Genomic DNA, 22,580 nt, shown 5'->3' on the forward strand with positions numbered 1-22,580 from the left:
CGCCGCCAATGGTGTCTGCTAGATGGTAGCTTTGTGCATTTTGCCAGCGTAATGTGCTCTCGCCGTGAGACTTGCTAGGATTGTTAACGCTTCGCGCCTAATGGGTGGATATTGTCCTTCGTCACACGGAGGTGTGAGCACCACACCTACATACATATCTTTCAAATACATGTGAACATGAGATTATTTCAAAGTATCGGTTTGATATTATATATATTCAGTACGATTTAAGACCGGTTTCTATCAATTAAAGAATTAGGCGGTACAAAGATTGTAGATAGGTGAAATAATTTAATAAAAAAGAGAAAAAATATATAATGAACAATGTTAAGCACTATATATGCATTCATCACCCTCATTATATTGCAGTTTTTTTACCACGTCTCCCATTAATACATAATAAATGCTTGCCCACTTTAAATCGTCCGCTGAACAGGAGATACATATGCTTGTACTTATTAAGAATATCTTTTACAAGAGAGACAGACATTTATTACGGAGGAGTTCCGTTTTTATTCTAGAACAAATTGGGCTCTGTATTTTTCTTATGACACTACTCTAGTGAATATATATATATATATATATATATATATTCACTAGATGTATGATATATGATGATATATATATATTCACTATTATGAGTTATAATTGTAATCGAATATATCGTAATACTAAATGTGTAATCACAGTTTCGTAAGAATACTCATATATTTGTATCATATCGTTAAAGGATTGTTGACATTTCAATAGCCAAATTTACAAATCTTACATGTTCAAATTGAATATAAATAGCATATATAGTCTCATCAATAATTTCCATCCTGTAATGTGGGTCATCGTACGTAATACGCTGCACCTGGAATATCCTTCAATAATATCGATTACTTTTACCGAGTGAAGTGGAAAACGAACATGTGCTATTGAAGCTTTTGAGCTATAACATACTATAAAAATTGTACACACAGCATAAGAAGTAAAAGAAAATATTTTATACAGTACTTACTTTTACTCTTTGAGAACAGCGATTCCCAACCGTTGCTAAGCGTATTCCTCGGGGTGCATGAATACTAATTATTTAAAAGTTAAAATATTAACGTTTATATAAGTAAACTTCATTACGTCTACAATACTAGGTAATTGTAATAACTGTTTCCATTGACTAAACTTAGTTTTTTTCGTTTCATTACTACTATGTACTATTTTGAAATAGTGAGCGACGTTTCGTTGGAGGTGTCATGCTGCATAAGTCCGCTTGAACACATACAGACAAATACACAAAGCACATACGGGAATTCCGATCCGAAAATTAAGGAATGTTTGTACGAATTTCTCCTGTTAAAAGTGTCTATAAATGAGTACTTTTGTGTATCTATTTCGATAAGTTAAATTGTAATTGTGTTGTGTGCAATAAATACTGTGTAACCTGTTTTTGTGCTGCATATGAAAATATCGATCATATTGGAACGAAACATAATTGACGAAGTTAACAAAAAGCTAGGATCTTGTTTATCGTGGCTACTGGGCATAAATGTGCAAGCGTCCAATAAAATTACAGTCGTCAAAAAACTGATAACCGACTATATGATAACTGAAAAAAAGTCAATTCTTAACGAAAGCGAAGAAATAGTCGGAGGAAATGGTAGGAACAATCTTCAAGTGACGAAAGCTATTTTGGTCATGTTTACCACAGGAAAGTTTGCGTAGTGTCATAGGACGTGGAATAATGGTTGTACGTTTTTGAAATTCCTAGTAATTTTTTGTTTTTAAGTTATTTTCGATGTAATATTTTTTTATACTCGGTCCCATTAATCACATAAAAAACCCTTTAAGTTTTTTTGCTATTTTTATACATTTATTTTATTAAAATCTACTACTTAACAACAATATTGAATGTACGAGGTAATATAATACAGTAAAATGTATATTATAAACATTAGATCTGTAGGTGAAAGAAACCGCATTTTTAGAAGTAGGTATAAAGTTTTCAGGGGACGTCTATTCATAAATAAAAGTTTTTATTAAGAGATACGATAAAGAAAAAAGTAAGGAAGTGCTGTTTAAGGACATTATAGGACATTTGAGCGAACGGCCTTCGAATAGCAATAAATATTGTTTGCTTTCGGGAAATGCAAATAGGCAACAGGCGAAACCCAAACGACTGCTCGACCGAGTTAGATAGACGGCTCTAAAATTGAGAGAAATGCTTACAGCTTTTAGGAACATAAAGAGAACCTCTTGGTATAATATTGGCCAGTGATTTTTACGTATTTTAATGAATGTATGTTTCCCTTATTTTATTTAAGCAATCGTGGTTTATTTTTTTTACAGTAATAAATTTAATTCCAACAAATATTAACTTTTATTTATATATTGCGTTACTTCGGGACGTAAATACAAAAAAATATTGTGCTTATATGACGAAGACATATAAGCACACACAATAGCATACACAATATTTTTTTTCACCCGTTTTAGGTAGCACGTATCAAATATTGATAACAAACTTCTCTTTTTCCTCTACTTATTGTCTATGGTGTACAAAAAAGTGTAAATGAATAAATATAATAAGATTTGGAATTCTTGTGAAATAAATTACATATTTCACTTTGCTGAATGACCTAACATTATCGAGTAATTATATTTAATTAATTTAAAAGCCCTTGCGGCCAGTCGTTTTAATTAACAGCGTGGTATGCTTGTAATTGATTTCGCCTGGGCGGAAATTTTACATCACACATTTATGTCAAATGCACCCTAAAGGGTGCGAAAAAAGCCTTTGTGTATAGGATATAAAAGATTATTTATCACCTATAAAAGATTTAAAATGACCTATTCCTTCCCCTTTTTAAAGCTTTTACATCTATAACCAATAAATCTGTTAAAATAAATCTCTATTCACGTGGCGAGTAATAATGACCTGAGAATAATTTTGTGCGAATTTAATTACATTGACTTGAATTAAATTAACTTCTTTAGAGCAATACCACCTATAATCATCCCTTTATAAGTAGGCTTCAAAGATGTAAGCAAAAAACCGAACAGGCGTAAACAGAATAGACGTTGGTGTGGCGTAGCTCCCTCGTCGCACTACGTGTCTCGTAAAGACAAATTAACAAAGGAAACCGCCAATTACGTGCCGAGGCTTCGGCTGGCAAGGTGAACGGTCTTGTCTCTATACCGGACGATTTTCTATTAAACAGTCTAGTAAAAGTACGCGCTGAACATATCGTCCTTTGCTAGTATCTAAATTAACTGTCACACGTTAGATTGATAAAAATGTTGTAGAAAAAATAAACAGTTGCAAGAAAGCAGAAGAATTAAGATCAGCGATGCAGCTTGAAGAAGTGCATGTTTGAAGTGGTACTGGGTGGGGCCACACCGCTCGTCATCATCAACGACTGTTGAGGCTCGAAGTTTTATCGAGTGGCGTAAGGCGCTGAATGCAGTCTGCGCAACACCAGTCATCGTAGCTATCTTTGAGGGAGGCCTACACATTGAGCGTTTATCGGCTGACGTTATGATTATGATAATGATTGTTCCGTACTATCTTTTGTTTAAATTGAATAGCCGCAAACGCTGTATAAATATTTGTCTTATACCACAGAATATGCATGAAAAATTTTACATATAGTGCCCGGATAATATAACAATCTTGTCGACCATTTGCGTACACTGACATTAAAATTATAGGAGACCTGTGCACAAAGAAGATGAACTCCTTTGACGCGCTGTCTTCTCTGCTTGTAACCGAGTTAATTAGTAAGCACCGTCGGGAAACTCGTTAAAATTTCCGACCGCGCTTAAACTTGCCTTGTTGTTTTAAATGTAAATTTAATTATGATAATCTGTTGTAATTACTATTTGCATAATTCACCGTTGATTTATATAACAATAGCAGATGTATTCTTTAATCAATTTTATTTGGCGGGCAAGGTAGTCTTAGCGTTTTCCTTTGCGGCGCTAATTTGTACTAAATCTTTTGACTATGTCTATGCGGTGCAGTTAAAGCTTACTACAATAAGGAAATTTTATACTACTACTATATTCGTTGAATGGAGTTAATAGAGCACTATTGTGCCGTTTTAAGAAGAACAAAAAAAATATATATTTATATAATATATTTAATTATAAGGGTAATGGTTGATGGCGCCAAAAAAAGCACACAAAGAAAAATATATATGTGTTTAATTATCTAAGGGTAGTGGGCAGAAGGCCTGGTCTAATTTTACATCGCAGCTCGGTACTCCCCTGATGGTGGTGGTAGCCAGCCGCACGATCTTCCAGGACTGGTCAGGCGGCAGCAAGTCGAGAGCAGGGAGCGCCGGTAGGTAGCAGGATGTGATGGTTCCGGTGAAAGTTGATATTAATTCAACAGTGTAAAACTTGCAGTGTAAAACTTGCAGTATAAAACTTGCAGCATAAAACTTGCAGCATAAAACTTGCAGTGTAAACCTTGCAGTCTAATACTCGCAATGTAAATCTTGCAGTCTAAAACTTGTACTATAAACTTTGCACCTGTGAATAAATGTCACAGTTATGATATACATATATAAGTATATGTACAAATTGCTCCGCTGACAGTAAACCCCGAGATGGCTTGCGACGAAGGAAGGGCAGAAACCGAAAGCAGTTGGTGTGATTGTTTACTGTCAGAACGGAGTTACAAAATGTAAAGCATGTAAAACAATAATAGGAGAGATAAACAATTAAACAAATTAAAAAGTAATAATGAATACATAATGATGGAACTATGGACACAGACAAAATGTTGAGCTCTAACTTATAGATAAATGCTACTTAATATTAATGTCTTTATAATATTTGTTCAACACTTACCCCTTTGGGGTGCGAGGCGATGTAAAGATTGTGAACTAAATGATGCCCAGAGAATGAATAGGACCAAGACGTGAATTTATAACGCAAAAATCCTAACTGGCCCCGGCGCGTGAGAAGACACGTAGCTGGTGAACGCAACCGACACAAAGAGTGTGCGTCGGTGCGTGAGACGACACCTAGCTAGTGAACGCGACCGAGGCCAGGATCCTTCTGCCTGGCAAATGTGAACTGCTGTCACTGGTGCGCGGGCGCATAGGAATTTTTGTTATAAAAACAAAGATCCGTTAAACCAATAGCACGCTCCCACGACCCCACGCCACTTGAGACGTACCGTTACCCGCTAAGGGTTGAACAATTTTTTGCTGTATTGCGATTTATGAGACGTTTCTCGTGATAATATTTTTTTGGTTAAAATTTTAACTAAGATTTATGGGACGTTAACTTGCAACGTTACACTATTTCATTGAATGGAAACGTAAGCAAGTGGGACATTGATTGTATTAGGCATCACCAACTATAGAGGGATGCGTTTACACAAGACTATGCAAGTTGCGCAGATAATGAATCCAATTTTTATTCTTGTTTTTTTTTTAGTCCCAGGGTTTTAATATAAAATTATACAGTTATAGTTTCCATGTTGTGATGCATGACATTAATTTTTGTGTCTACTAACTACACAATACAAATGTTTAATCACATGTTAAGAAATATATTCAATGTATAATAAACCCAAAACCACACCAAGCCGTTCCCATTGTGAAGACGTCTAATGCTTTCTTATATAGTTATCACTTACTAATGAGCATTTTCAAGTATTAGTTCTGTCGGACAAATACGCAAATAGTACACAACGAGTCCCATTCAGCACAAGTAGTAAGCCGCCACACCGATGTATTGTAATCAGCACGGACGTAATCCAAACATCAATAATTATTTAAAATTTAATACAAAAGCCTAAAAAACTTCATCAGCGTCATTTCAGCTGTAATATGTTTACTGCGGGATATAGATCCCTTACATAGATTTCCAAAAGAACAGGCCAGAAGCAGCCTACATTCAGCGTCTTGTGTTACCTGTGATGATTTACGACACCATCCTAATCTCTCACTTATGGCCTCGGTGGCAAGCTTTCAGTTGTTTAACGAGCCATGAAGAGGGTTATATTCTTTGTAAGGTCGAATCAGGTATGAGGAGATCCATAGACGACTGAAAGTAGCCTTCTTAGCACAGCGGATTGGTAAGTTGAAGTGGCAGTAGGGAGGCCGCTGGGGTCTTAAGGTCCTGAAGTGGAAACCACGGACTTTGTTTATGTCGTCGGAAGACCGAATGGATACAAGATGATTGCAACCAATTTTATTCAGTTTCACCGATAAACAGTGACGAAGACAAGCCCGCGTTCCTCAAATGTTGCAGAGCAATAATTGAGGACGTAATGAATAGATGTAAACATGAAAATAGATATAGGTCGGATAAGAAATAAAACTAATAGAAAAAGAAAACACTAACGTGAAATAAATAAATCTAAAATAAGCATATCAGAAACTTATGGAAATGTATAAAAATTGTTTAATTGTCGAAGTAAATAAGTATTTTAATTAAGGATGTTATATAATATAATTAGACTGTAATGCCCTGTCCCAATGATGATAATGGCGGAGCTATTTTTTTTAAAAAAAGAACAATTTTATGGGAAATCTGTGAGGGAGGCCTAAGTTTAAACACGAATGTCTTACGGCTAAAATGATGATGTATATTAATTTCTATATGACTAAATGTGATAAACATTTTCTCTTGTATACAAGAAATTAGACATTCTCACACTCTTTCGCACCCCGGAGATACCTCGATATATTTAAAATCTCGTGAAGCAATTACTACTCTGTTCTTCAGTTCAATTCTATCTAAAGACATAGACTTTGGGATAGTTATTCATAAAGTGATATATTTCCTTTGTTCTGTGATACAAGATGTTGATTTATAATCCTTAAAAATTACAACGGTTGTCTAGTAAACCGTGTTTCCCTTTGTTATACATAAAAAAGTCTATGAAGTGGCACTTTACAATACAACACTCGAGTTAATTGCCACCGTTCCATAGTATTATTGCAGTCTGATTTTGATTCTCATAATGGCGTCTCGTTAAGATAAGGCGCGTTTGCGATTGCGCACTGTAAACCTCTCCGCCTGATAGAAGCACTACAAGGCCGTGTCCACATTCAAAGCGTTTGTGTACATAGAAATTACATTCTGTACTATTGTCTGCAACAAATGCGTCATCTACACGAATTGACTGTTAAAACATGTCTATTAATTTCGACTGTAGTGAACAAGCTGAAAAGCAATAATCGCAGTGTGATTATTTTCATTGTACGTGTAGGGAATGCCATCGTAGCAACTTCCGTAATTTATCAACAATGCTGAATCCTTAATTTCATCTGGTTGTAAATTGTAGCGATGTAGCTATTTAACCCTTTCGCTACGAACAGCGCCTTCTGGCGCTCGGCTATAGAAAGAAGCTCTCTCTCGGCGAACAGCGTAAATTTGTTTCACATTATCGTGTCAATAATTGCATGATCATGGTCATTAATTTGTTGGTTTACCAACGCGATAGTTGCTTACGCTTCCTGTGCAGGTATTTTGTCACAGAACCAAATCCAATTATTTATCTATTTTGCCCTTATCATGGTTAAATGACCGAGGGAGTAATTCATTTATAGCTCACCATCAAGCTAACTCCTTACTGATGGCAATATTTAATAAAAGAGAACAAATAACTTAAGCAATATCAGATACGTTGTTTGTTTTATATTTTGCTGCGATGTTTTTCCTATTGTATAAACAGGATGATATAGCTAAGTGGTGAAGGCATAACTCATCGGTCAACAAAAAGCTTTAAAGCTTCCACGCATAAGTCCGATCAGCCTGTATAAATTGATCACCCTGAAATATTTTATATTAATTTATTTTCTCTATTTAATTATGAGAGGGATAACTTCTGGCAGTACAGTCTGCAGAGCCAAGTAGTAAAAATGTTAATACATTTTTTTATATGTAATTATCCGAATTTTTAAAACGCTTTTTCTTACTATACCATCATTGCGTTATTTATAATTTCTGAAACAAATGATTTTTGGATAAGGTAAACCTTATTATTAGTTGACAACATATGAGCTATAAATTCACCCCTTTAACGATTTTACACCTATGATTAACATGTACAAACCTAAAAATTGTGAAATAATTGGAGAATATTTTATTGATATTCTAAAATTTGATGTTTTTAATAATACCGAGACGGATTTACTGTCCCACACGTAGAATGTTAATGTACAATGACAATCAATTAAGGTTAATGTAAATTTAATATAAAATACATTTTTGGATAATGGATATACTTCTACGTGTACCTAAATAAATCGAGAATAAACATATTGTTAGTTAATATTTATGTAGAGCAACCATTTCATGTTTGTTGTTTGAATAGTGCAAGGTGTATATTGATTTCTCGAACTGCGCGTTCGATGCATTAGTAACATTGTTTCCTTATCGAATTTAACTTCCTTTGGCGCTTTTGACGGCCTGGCACGTTTTCATTTTGCTAAATTAATCTTTACTAATGCTTCCTTCACCAATATATATTTTAATGGATTCGACTATTTGTATTAGCATTTATACAGGCTAGTTGTAAGCTAAAAGCTTTAAAACTTTTATACCTATTTGAACCTGAATAACCCTATTGGAATACAACAGGCCAATAATTTCTGACAATTAACGTTTGCAAGCACTTAATTTAAAAATGTAAAGGTCCAAATTTTAAAACTGCTTTCATGTTATCATTACGCTTTTTATAATTTCTGAAACGCTAATTATTGGGGGGACCGAAAAGTAATGTCGTTTCTGTCAACATATTTTACAGAAAAACCGACTGATTTTTACCGCTCCGGCATTCCCCATCCGGCAGCTTTGACATTGGAAATTTTTATACTAGATAGCAAAAGGTTGTTGATAAAGAAGGTGAATATATTATTGATTAGAAATAAAAACTTGTAAGAAATGTAGTCGACATTACTTTTCGGTCTAACTAATAGTTGTATGTTCACATCTTTAAAGCTTTTTCACCTATAAGGAATCATCCTGTATACGCACGACGCAAGCGGTAAATTTTATTGAACAAAGTGATAATAGTGTGTAAGATATAATTATCATTTATGTTTATAGCTCAACACAACGTCCGTCTGATTAACTGCAGAAGTTTAAGATAAACACCGGCGCTACCTTTTCCTTGCGATTGTAGTTGAAGGCAATCGGCTGGAAGTGACGGACGTGTGTTGCACAATTTAAAGTCCATTAAAAAGATCGATGTAATGAAGGGGGACGTCTGGTACAAATACGGTGCCCTCCCTACGAGGGCTGCGTCACCCGTCGAACCCAAACAAACTGAGACGTCCCCCACTCTATTCTTGGAAATCTTGCGCCAGTAATGTATTGACGGAGTCATTTTTAGGATTGCTCAAGCAAGAGGGCGAATGACGAATGAATGCTATAAAAACTTTTTGATTAGTCAAATGCTCTAGAACACGATCGGATAGCAATAGATTACTTTGTAAAAGAAACTTGTCTCCGTCCGTATTTTACCAATTGTTTTACTCGCTTAACTCTTTTTTTTTCGTGTCTGAGTACTCTAAATATGTATAAAAATTCGTAAATATTTGATATTATAAACTTTAATAGCGTTTCATATCATTTAGAGATCGATTTATTCTGCATTAATGGGACGGCAGTGAGGCGCAAATTGTGTAAATAAATTTTTGATTCACACTGGACAAGTTAACAATGTAATATGTTAGTCTTTTATTGAACTCGAACTGTACTCTTATATCTACATTTAAGTTGTAATCCGTTTAATTTTTTCTAATGTCTTTTCTATCCTGTTTTAAAATTCTTAGTATATATTATTTTAGTGGGGTGCTTATATAGATAACAATAAGTTGAAATTCTTTATCACCAAACGTGTAGTCTCATTATCATCATGTAAGCTAATGAACACCTATTGCAATAGCACGCTGCTGCATAGGTCTCCCTCAAAAATTACCTTTAGAAGCGGTGTAGAGCTGCCCGCTTCTAAATTTAAATATTTATTATTAGCCTGCAAGCTGTCCTAAAATTGTAAAATAAAATAAAATGTGCTTTCGAATCCTGTAGGAGTAAATTGGTTATATTCTACATTTTGTTGCCGGGTGATATGCAAATTAGGAACAACCCTACAGGAGGTTGTATAGTGCGATTGCGTGCTGTAAGGCGACGTGGGGTGAAGGCGCGGCGGGTGTGTGCCGGGCGGCGGGCGCGGGGCGGGGAAGCGTGTTGCGCGCGCAGGGTAGCGGGCGGCGGCGTGTGCCAGTCCGGCCGCCCCCGCAGCTCGCTCCGGTCCCGGCGCCGCCGGCTGCCGCTCGGATGCCGCTGCCGGGCGCCGCTTGCGATGGTCCACGCCGGGCCGCGCGCGATGTTCGCCGCCGCTGAGGCCAAACCGCGTCGCGCCGTCTCGCCCCTCGGTATACCCAAGTCGCCGTCGTTCCACTCGGGCCTCGACCTCGTCGCGAACCAGGCCACCAAGCGATCGGAGAGCGTCTCTGACGTCGCCCGGGCGTTTCGCTTCGCACTCGGCGCCATGGAGGGCCAGGCCCCGCAGAAGGCGCCCTCGCCGCCGCCCCCCGCGGCCGTCTCCCCTGAGCGCCCGCAGCCGCCCACCAACGATAAGGAGAGCCTCATGGTTCAACTGCCGCTGCTCAAAGGTTCCTCGACGCAATACGCCCTTGTTATTTTTTACTGGCTTGCACTGCTGCCCAAGGGGCATTTGCAGATTCCGCCCGTGAATCAGTACACCCTGTTTTATTACCAATGTTCGCGTAAACACCGATCCTGTCAATGAATTATTTTAAAATATCTCAGTAGTAATGTAAGTAATGTGCCGGCACGCCATGTGCGCACTTTTATTTTCTAGCCTTGAAACGATATTGTCTATCTATACAACGCTACCGGAGCGTATGTCTAACAGGTCCTTTAAGTATCCGCTGCGCGTTTACGGCAAATGGCGAATACGCCGCACAATTATATCGACCCATCGTAATGCCATGGACGACCGGCGGCGACCAACTACATAACTATACACCATGGTAGTACTCAGCCAGCATACCGCTTAGCACTTTTATGTGCGTATATTTACGTGTTCCAATGGAAACGTTCGGAACTTGATTATATAGCGAGATTCGCTTTGTTAATAATAAATTAAGGTCACGTGCGCGATTTAGCGAGTTGTTTGGTGTGGGATCAACTCTGAGATTCTGTTATCTGTTAACGGTCAGAGTATGAAGTGTTTCGGGTTAATTTATGACGGTCGAGTGCGGTCGTTATTAGATGAGCTCTTTTGTGAAAAAACAGTATTCAGTAAACTGTAACAGTATAGCATATCGCCATTATTATAACTATAACAATGTTTATGATATTTATTAAATTTTAATTAAAATAATTCTTAATTTAATAATTGTACGCGCCAGGGAAGACTTAGTAATAAACTTTAACACTTGACTTTGAAATATTCCATAATGTTTATTACAATATATAATAATCTTATTAACATTTTTGAGGCACAATATTGCTCGGGCAAGCAGAACCGCTATCTTTAAGATAAACCCATAGCAGTCTTAAAAAGGAAATATCTCTTATAAGAAAACGTTAGCGTTAAATAAAAAAAAATATTGGCCTTATTTTCAATAACGTTTTGGTAATTCAAATAAGATTAAAACGAGCAATTTTTTATACAAAGCACCGTTCCGAGATGTATGGAAATGAATATTATATATCTTTTCTGTAGTTTTGAATATTCTTATTATATAATATTATTATTATATTTCTTTGTATAAGCAAGAGAATAACAAGACAATATTACAAGAGACGAGCAGTGATGGCTTTGCGATAGAGGGCTAAGATATAGGTTGACCGACCTGTTGGCGACCGAAGGTTGGGAGGTTCGATTTCCGGGATACAGACTTATATATGATTTACACTTTGTGCATTAATTATATTTATTACTATAGCTCACAAAAAACGTTTCCAAAGAATGAAAAGCATCTTCTTCTATGTACCATAATACCACAATGCAAATCAGCGTTCTAGGAGTGGCGATTATGTTATATTCCTACCGCATATCTTTGAGAGAGGCCTATGCCTTGCAGTGGGTGTCTATGGGCTGAAATGACGACGGGGATATTCACTTTGTCATCATATTTCGAAAATTAAAAATGGCAACTTCGTGACAAAATGTTCAAAAATTTCTTTATTGACAGAATATGACAATTTATGTGTTTTTCAGTGTTATTGTACCTCATTGTGCATTTAAAAAACAATCACGCATTTCTAAGGACAGATGTAGGCGCTGCGATGTTATTTAACCTGTGATGGTTTCCATAGAAAAAAAACTATGATCAATAAAATCTGCTTACGTTGACAGAAAATAAATCCTTACATTATTTGCACATCTTCTATGACAGCGACAAAGCAAGCAAACCCGATAGTCAAACACCTAAAGAAAAATCTTCCAGTTTCGTTGATTCTTTAAAAAATGGACTACGTTTAACCGATTCCTGTGGGTGGTCAGTAACTCTCTAAGTTGCATGTTTTTAAATACAATCTACTAATCTCAATAATATCCATCACTACGTGTCTATAAAGTTAGGACTTTTTTATCCGCGACTATTTTCTATGTTCCTGTATTATATTACACGTTTATTATTTATATAAATAGAGTATAATTGTATATGACTTATAAACTTATATAATGTTAAATGTATGTAGATAATAACATAAAAATATATAAGTATAGGATGATTATAGCTATACTATTCGAGTACAGCTTGTTTCTCAGCAAGAAGCTTTTGCATGTATTTCCAATCAGCCTGTGTATAAAGTGATCACTCTGAAATATTAATTTATTTTTTATCAGAATGCGATATGCCTATAATTTCTGGCAGTACAATGTCTGCGGGGAAAGATAGTAAAAATAATTAATTTTAATATGCGATGATACAAATTTTAAAAACTCCTTTCCTTTTACCACGTTATTATTTTTGAAACCATTGATTATTGGATAAGGTGTACCACACATTAACTGATAGCAAATGCAATAGCAAACAAATACATTCATCCCTTTAATGCTATTACACCTATAACCAATTGACTCGTATATTAAAATTGTCTAAATTTTTATAATTCATTAATAAATACAAGTGATAATAATTAGTAAGTGTAGCAATTACAAATCTAATTGCTACACTTAAAATTGGCTTTATAGCCGATATAAATTTTCCTGAACTCCGCCTTCTTTTTAAAAATATTTTTTTTAATCTTATAAACAGGTAAATGATTAAAACAGGTAATGTTATTTAAATGCAAGAATTTATATGATAAGAGGAAGAGATCAGTCAATGAATACATTCAAACAAAAGTAATTTCTTTTACCACTTTGGAGTGTATATGTATATACACTCCAAAGTGGTAATATATATATATATATATATATATAAATCAAAACTTTAGATTAAATTAATTGAAACAAACTCTATAATTGATCGGTGGAAAAACTTTAATCTCGGAATAAAAAGAAATCCTTTTTCGTTCCTTTAAGCAATTTCCTAATATTTTATCAAATGTTGCTTTTGGTTTTTCTAGATATATATTTATAAAAGAATAATATTCCGTCTTACCAAATGTAATGCAGAATACTCTACAACATATCCATCGGAGTTACTACCTGTTATGTATAACTCCGAAGGTTAGTCGTATGAAAAAAAAATTCTAACCTGATGTATATCCAATATTCGATATATATTCCAGAACATATTGTACGCGTATAAAGAGAAGTTTATTTCGAAACTATATCGTTTTTATTTACAAAGTGATTGGTTATAGGTGTAAAAACTTTAAATAGACGAATGCCGGCAAAAAGCCTTAAATCTTTTCTCACCTATAATCATCCTGTATAAGTATCAATGTAACAAGCTTCCACGAGATAAATTAAAATCAAGTGTGTTTTTCCATACGCGCAAGAACTAGTTCATTTAGTGCGGGTCGCAAATGGAGGCACTGCCGTAGCATAATGACTCGCTACTCCAGTTTTTGACGCTCAAGGGGCTTGCTTCTATTAAAGGACTCTACCTACTTGCTATGCGTTTCCGCGCGTTTTTGTAATTCTCATGTATTATTTACACATATGTAAGAAATGTGTTTACTAAACCTGGGATATGTAACGCCAAATATTTGTGTTCCTATAATATTAGTAAATAAACATGGATCAAATTGATATTTTAATGACGTTTTGTGAATAATAATTTACATTTTTTAATATTAATGAACTAAAAATTTCTATATTTCATTACATACTTTGTTAAGCTAACTACCTAATTGTTGTATAGTAGGAATGTAACGTTGCCTTATTTTTTATTTCATATGATTATCATAATGTCAACCATAGAAAGTCCACTACAGGATATAGGCCTCCGATTAGATTTCCTATAAGACCGGTTGGAAGCAGCGTGCATTTAGTAACATCCAACAATCTTTACAAAGTCGTATGACCCCTTTGTGCTTGGACATCATACTCTGCGCTGGCCGGTCTCCCTCTCTATAGTTTCCTCTCCAGAACGCTACAGCGGCCATCTGCGCGCTAAGTGGCCTTCCCTCTACTACTTCAATTTGCCAATCCGCTTGTCTATGTATGTTTTACGTTCTTTCGTTTGTCAACGGATCATCTCATTCCTGGTTTAATCTCGCAGAGAAATCCTGAGCATAGCCCTATCCATTGCATATAAGGGTGGAAATGCGTGTTTTTTATGTGTTGAAATTCAATGATTAATAATCGTGTAAAATTGTGTTTAGCATACACTGGAGACGATAGAATTAAACCTTTTTTTCTTCGTTAAATCCTAACCTACGTATTTAGTTTTTCGAACTGTTGTTCATCACCTGCGTCACTTCGGTGATGTCTCTAACAACCAAGTTACCTACTATATTATGTCCAAACATCAGCAGTCATTTAAAACATATTTATTACATCGACGTTCTCATATTTACAGTAATTTTGTGAACTTATTTTGCACTAATCAACAATAGTGAATTATGCTTCATTAGCGTAATCACTGATAATAGTGTCAACTATGTCAGAGTTAGTACCCGATTTAGCTAAAGCCAATTCTCAAACACTAACAACGGTGCAAATAAATGACCGCCGTTTTCATTCCTCAGCGCGAACTGGAAATATTGGGCTCATTATTTATCAAGACAATACAGTATCTACAAGAAAATAGTCTCAAAGGGAGTACAGGTTTTTATTTAATCACAAGGTAGCGTAAAAAATCGTCTAAGTAGATTCATCAGTTTAAGTTGCCTGTTATTCGTTTAATATGCAATAAAACTTAGAATATACGAAAACTGGTCTTAGTTATTAGTCTTAGTATTTACACTTTTATCATGAATATTCATTGCGGGTAATCCCAGCGTATACGCTCATGTCGTCACACCGTAGCAATAAAAAGTTTTGACGCGTGACTGCAAAGATTTTGTATAGCAAAAATTGGTACTATTTATATTATTGTATTAATGTTTTAAACATACGCAAACACGGTAAGACGATTATACATTGGTCTTAAGTTAAGACAATAGAGGCCGTGTAGTGATAATACCTGTGATAGATTGAAGTGATACGAACGATTATGTTCTTATTTATTAGGCACGATAGTTATCGTAAATGCCATCGTCATCATCATTTCACCCATAGGATGTCCACCGCTGGACATCTCAGGTTCCCCCCATAGTACAATAAGATCGGTTGGAAGTGGCTTGCAGTCTGCGTTTACCTACTGCTTTAACGAGGTCATCTCTCCAGCGCGTCTACCTGTCATATGCTGCGCTTGCCGATCCGTGGTCTCCACTGCAGAACGATAAGTGCCATGTGACCAACTGTTCTGCGCCATACATGGCAAGGCGACAATCTAATAGTTTTCAACGAATTGATTTGTTGACAACGAATAAATATTCGTTGTCACTTTTTTTATAGCAGTTATAATACAGCAATTATCTTCGTGTTATAACAAGCGTTCCCCCTATAACGCGGGACTTATTCACGTATATTTATGTACTGTAACTTATAGTTGTGTACAATTTACGATCTGTTTTACGCCGCGGTTTCGACAATTCAGATATTAAAGTTGAGAAAAATCCCATTCGATATACACTGACTACTGAAATGTCAAATATAATAAGGAGAATTCGACCACGGGTGGCATTTGCCGAGGCCATACATACCTTTAAATTAAGTCATATTACATGTGGTTAAATACGCCAAAGTATTTTATAACACAAATATATGCTATTATATGGAATACGCCAGCCATTGCATAATACAATGGCTGGCGTATTCCTATATATATATTATAATATTCACTATCAATTAACAGCTACGAATTGTTAATTTTAATTAATATGTTGATGCACCGAAAGTCAATTGAATGTCCGTACTGCGTACTAATTGACTGTACCGAGAGTCAATTTACTGTCCTTAACGAGTTTCGCCGACATATACACAAACAATTTAAGACAATTATATAAGTAAACCTGCACGAGAAAAAGGCCGACATTAAATACAAGAAAAGTCTTGGAATGTCAATTTTTTTCTGTTTTATAGACAACGTCATACAAGAATCATATTTTTTATATTTCCATTGTTATTATATTTATTTGTGGCGTTACAACGAAGAGGTTAGATCATTTCCTACGAGGGTATTACACAATGTTGTGTTTCAAAATAGGTGTAATGCGCTTTAGAAGGTTCACTAAATATATACCTAGCTACAGAGTTCTCAGATAAAATTAAATTTGTTGCATACTCTATATTCGAATGAAAGCGGTCAATACTAAACACCGAAATTATTTATAAACGATACCGAGCTTTAAGATAAGTGATACGCCCTATCCGTAACAATGTAGTATTTAACGACCTTTTAAAATACAAAAGTCCATGCAGATCATGTTGTAAGTCATGAAATAAATTATATAGTACAATAAAACTTTTTTTAATATTGTTTTATTATCATTTTAGTCCCAGGACATCCACTGCTGGACATACGACTGGTTGAAAACGGGTTGTAACCAGCACCTTCTGACGACGTTGACAAGCTCGTCTGTCCACCTTGTGGGCGGACGTACTACCCTGGGCTCTTCAGTTCATGGTCTTCACTCCACAGCTTATTATTATTTATGTTGTAGTTTTCATGCCTGTATCCATGTATATCACTTCGCCAAAAATATACTGGCAATTCTCCTTTGTCCTTAACACGTTCTATGCCGAGAAAAAAAACGCAGTCGCCTATCCAGGCCGTGTCGGTCAGTGACGGTTGACACATAGACTTTCAGTTCAAGCCGCGTCAGTCAGTGATGACCGCGTTTTGCGGGGGTTTTCGTTTCGTTCTTACAGGCCGTTGGACAGTGCTGTAAAACTAAATCTCATATTAATTGAAACGCGTGGCTCTCTAGCTTTTCCATATCAAGTTGGTTTTAAATTTAAAAGCTTTTAAGAACTTAGAAAGGAAAACAACAATTACTATACAAAAAAATTATTGAAAAACCTTCCTTAAATAATGGCTCAAAAAGACTTTAGTTATATATATAAGCAAGTAACATTTGAGTAAAAGTATATAAGCCTAATAAGCAATTTAGTAAATATAAAACAGATTTATGATTTTTAATAGGCCTAAAGCGAAACTACATTGACGATTAGCACTAACCATTAGCAGAGAACGTATTAATTATTTTTTTAGCCTTAAAGTATTCCCATTATTGGAACAAGTCACTATGGGCGAAAGATAGATAATATATAGACCACAATCCGCCAAGTATTGCCAATTGGATTTTACACATCATTCGGAATTTACTATAATACAATTTTTTTTTCGAATAAAGCGGTCTTGTCAAAGTATTTATCTTTATAGTTAACTAAACTTTTAAAGTATAATAAAATTGTAAACTGTAACGTACACATTTGAATGAAATATCCGTTTTGTTACTGATGCCCGGTTAATAATGTTGTACTATTACGATATAAACATATCTTAAATATTGTGATAATCCTTATTGTCATTTTAGCTGAGAGTGGTTTATGTTCAACAGTGGACACTACACTCATAAATTCATAAAAGGCCGAGCGGAATCTGCTTACATCCAGCATCCGACAATCTTTACAAGATCGTTTGTCCACTTTGTAGACATTCTTCGCTGCGCTTGCTGGTCCGTGGTCTCAACACCTGAATCTGAAGACCCCCGTGGCCATCTCGCTATGTTGCATGTCCATTGCCACTTCAAAGTCCGTAGCCTCCATCTCTGAGGATTTTCACATTCTTGATATTTATAGTGATCTCTTAAGCATAGCCCTCCCTTTGCCTTGTCGAGTCAGCTTGCAAATGAGGAGCTAAGTTGGCACAATAAACAAATTTCATTATTTTTAAAAAAAAAACATTACAAGTGTATTTAGCATAATTTGAGTAATTCTGATATATCATTGGATATTATATTTAATTTCCGCAATCGTTCGCATGCATATAATAATCTAAATACACACAAATCAGCTGCGACGCCGGATCTAACTGGTAACGAGCGTGCTACATCGATTGGCGGCATTAGAGCGGGCCCGCTAACAAAATTAACTGCAGCAACACCCATTGTAACGGTTCGCCGAGCTCCGCTCGCGCGTATCGGACACTCGCTGCTAAAATTCGATGCTTCACTGTCAATACGGCTCAACCAATGTACGCAATTCAATTCGAATTTAATATGTAATAATTAAGAATGTAAACAGGTAACAATAACGAAGCCTTTAATTTCTTGTTTTACTAGCTTGTTTCTTTAATCTACAAGAACCCCTCTGCGGGTGAAGGCTTTCTCCAAAGAAGCCGAGATTTCTGGTTCTTGTGCTGTTTGTCTCCAGCTCGGGCCTGTCGTTTTGCTAATATCGTCTGCTCATCTCGTAAGCGGTCTTCCCCTTTGTCGTTTTTTCTAAGGACCTTTCCATATTCATGCTTTTTGTCCACTTTTTGTCCACTTTTTGTCTTGTAATTTTAAGTAAACAGATAAACGTTAAAAAAATTATTCAAATGTTTTTCTCAGATTTTTCTTTTCTTATAGACCACTTTAGAAATTTACTTAGTTCCAGTGGGCATTTCTGCCGTAGACTCAAAGTTAGACAAAAATGTGAAGATGAAGTCTAACTACTAAGAAATTCCCCAAACAAATGAGTAATCTTCATTCTTAACATATGTGTTTATATTTGTGAAGAATCAAACAATTTTATGTCAGTTTGCAAGCACACAACCACAAGTCTTATTTTTCCGCAATACATGTCTCTGAATTAGCGTTATGAACGGCGGCAACACTTTGAAAGCAACTGACAAACAGCAAAGTAACTGTCATCAAGCTAAGATTTTCGTAGACTCCCGTCAGTCTTCCGTAGACCTCTGGTGTTCCACCTGAAACATATCGGCACGGATTATAAAAGTACAGGAATAGGTTCAACTACCTGTAAATCATATACTCAGCTTTTTGCAAAGCTGAGCTATCTGCTTTTTTATTTTAAGGTCCTGTACAGCGTTGCGTTCATAGCATTGTTACATAATATGGTGCAACTCGACAACAATGCTACCTTATATCATGGAGCACCTGATAAAATAAATATCAGCAATAAAACTGTTTCATTTGTACAATTACTTCCAGACCCGGAAGTATTTAATTAATGAATAAATAGTACTGTTATCATATTAACTACTTTAAATTATTCTTTATAATACAACATCGCTAATATTTGTACTAAAATAAAAAAAATATTTTCTAGATATGGTAGGATATGTACTAATGGACATAGGCCGCCCTCATAGATTCTCATAAAGAGTTTATTTGCCAATACTCGCCACGCTTGGCATGTACGGGTTTGCGAGTGTAGGTTTTTATTTTTTCAATTGCCGCTGCCGCGCACACTGTCTGTGAATACTATTTCCCGAGCCGTCTTTTGCGGCATTGCCGTGTGGAGAAGGTAGGAGAATAATCTATAAACCTATGGGGGAGGTCTATGTCCAGCGATAGATCTTCTTTGACGGATATGTTGATGATCGTTATTAACTTTGCATTTGAAAAGCCCGTAGCTCATTAATCATTATAGTGTGCAAACAATTACATAGCTATCTCAATAGACCATATAGCCTGTATCTGTAAATTTTCACGTGTGTCGTATTTGCAGACGCCCCGGCGGCAGAGCGCGAGCAGCTGTTCGTGCAGAAGTTGCGCCAGTGCTGTCTGCTGTTCGACTTCGCGGACGAGCCGCTGTCGGACCTCAAATGGAAGGAGGTGAAGCGAGCCGCGCTGCTCGAGATGGTCGAGTACGTCACCTCGCAGCGCGGCGTCATTACAGAGGCCATTTACCCGGAGGCTGTCAATATGGTGCGTAACACACTAATGATGTCTGACTGATTAACATTTTTTTAATGGCTCCCGTTATTGGAGAGACCTCTCGTACACCCCTATCTTGTTTTTAACAAGGCTATTGATATACTCGTCTATCATACGTCATAAGGTCTCTCTTCCATCATCATTTATACTACAATTCTCTAACATTCCTTTCCAAACCATGTTCCTTCCATGCATCGGCTTTCTTCCTTTGCCTTCTCAATTCACATCAGATCATCACAGGTATGTTAGGTATATATCACAGTTTATTGCTTTTGCTTTTATTAATACTATGCTCCTGCTTTCCTAATTTTATATTCGTTATCACATTTTTTCACAACAACATTTTAAATTTATTACATTATTTATATTTGAAAAAAATAACAAAACTTATTGGCCGGTCCAAGTCTTAATCTTTATCATTTCAGCTGCTGGAACAACTACTTCCAGGACCGAATGTATTATACTTATCTAGAGTACGATAACAAAGATCATTGCTATCGAATCGAATTTTTTTCGATAACTCTTTTTAATAAAATATCTCTAATTAGACCGGTAGGAAGCTGCCTACATCCTACATCTGTAAGGGACTTGGTAATAAACACTAAAATTTTACCAAAAAATATCATTGCAGTTTCCAATCAATTTATCTTCTACTCTGCCGCTGTTTTATGTAATAAATAAATTAATATAATGGTAATCAAATTTTACAGCCAGATGATGTTAAATTTGTCGCAGTCGGAAAATGAAATAATTGATTTTACGGTTTTTTTTCGCATTCTTGCTAAAACAATCAGCCGTCTCGTCGAACTGTTCCCGAGTTCTGTGTTTAGTAATACGTGTAATGTATTTTATACTATATTCAACGGACAGAGTTAATATAGTGCTCTTTGAATCAAATCGTAAGCAACTAAAAGAGACATGATTACAATAGACACCGACAATTGGAAAGAAATTATGAACTCGAAGTTGTGAAGTAAACTAGATTGGTAAACATAACATCAAAATAACACTTCTTTAACCCGTTATTAATAAGTTTTTGGTACTAACAACACATTACAGATATAGTAAGAGTCAGACACCTTTAGGTTTGGCAATGCCAAAGCGGTTTCCTAATTGACGCTAAAGATTACAAATAAAATGTCATTACAGTTTGCAATCAATTTATTCCGGACTCTGCCGCCGTCTTCAAATCCGAACGGCGCGGAATTCGACCCAGAGGAGGACGAGCCCACGCTGGAGGCCGCGTGGCCGCACCTGCAGCTCGTCTACGAGCTGTTCCTGCGGCTGCTCGAGTCTCCAGACTTTCAACCCAACGTCGCGAAGAAGTACATCGATCAGAAGTTTGTCCTACAGGTATTTTCATTTTGTCACCGCTGGTCCTAGAATTCATATCCGACATGAAAAACCGTTATATGAAACGCGCAGAACATTTTCCTGAAAAGACCCACTACTTGATCTAATCAAGTCGATTAAACAATGAATCGAATATATGATCAACCTAATCAAATGTCCTATTCCTAATCTGTTGTTGTAATATGAAAATAGGAAATGTCAATAAATAATCGATTTTTTTTCCTTTATTTTTGTTTCGAAAATTGTTGTTATTTTGAAAAGGTTCTTCTCGTTACCGTTTATTAAGGTAAATATAACACGGTACTGTAATGATTCGGTCCGATGTCAAGAAACATATCATCATCATTCCAGCCGTATGTCATCCACTGCTAGACATTCGGCGCCTCCTACATAGAGTTCCAATAGGACCGGTTGCACCGTCCTCCAGGCGGACGTCGCACATTTAAATTATACAAGCATTCTCGCTCCAAGTTCTCTACTTCAAATACTTAAGGCCCCGGATGCCATTCACTGCCTATGCCCGAAATTTCCAAGCAGCTTGTCAATGAGACCTAGAATGAAAAACTACGTCTCAGTACCGTGTTTTATCACTGGTAACATGCATTGGTCGACCTTCACCTTGGCAGTAATAAGTATTGCGCGCTATATACTCTTACTTAAGATATTACACCAAAAACCGTGTCGTTTTTAATGTCGACTACTTAAGATAGTGTTGATAAAAGCTTTCTATTTGAAATATATTAAACGTGTTATTTTCTAGACAAATCTTTCATATAAATAACGAAAGTAGCCGTAATCAGATTTTCGGATGCACATTTATTTAAAGTTGGTGTTGACTTACTATGGAAAGCAGT

General features: G+C 36.0%; 1 protein-coding gene across 3 annotated transcripts in view; it reads left to right on the top strand.

Annotated features, from left to right (window-relative positions):
- Positions 1–22,580, top strand: part of LOC137920085 (serine/threonine-protein phosphatase 2A 56 kDa regulatory subunit gamma isoform-like) — a 75,609-nt gene that overhangs the window by 41,205 nt on the left and 11,824 nt on the right. For all 3 annotated transcript variants that reach the window (XM_068763320.1, XM_068763319.1, XM_068763318.1), the window contains 2 exons: positions 20,165–20,364; positions 21,523–21,726. In XM_068763320.1, coding sequence (XP_068619421.1) covers positions 20,165–20,364; positions 21,523–21,726 — 404 coding nt within the window. The remainder of the gene's footprint in view (positions 1–20,164; positions 20,365–21,522; positions 21,727–22,580) is intronic.

The sequence above is a fragment of the Battus philenor genome, unplaced genomic scaffold (genome assembly GCF_028537555.1).
Source record: "Battus philenor isolate CCGP_79_NKW_IND1 unplaced genomic scaffold, ilBatPhil1.0.hap1 SCAF_17, whole genome shotgun sequence".
Lineage (NCBI taxonomy): Eukaryota > Metazoa > Arthropoda > Insecta > Lepidoptera > Papilionidae > Battus > Battus philenor.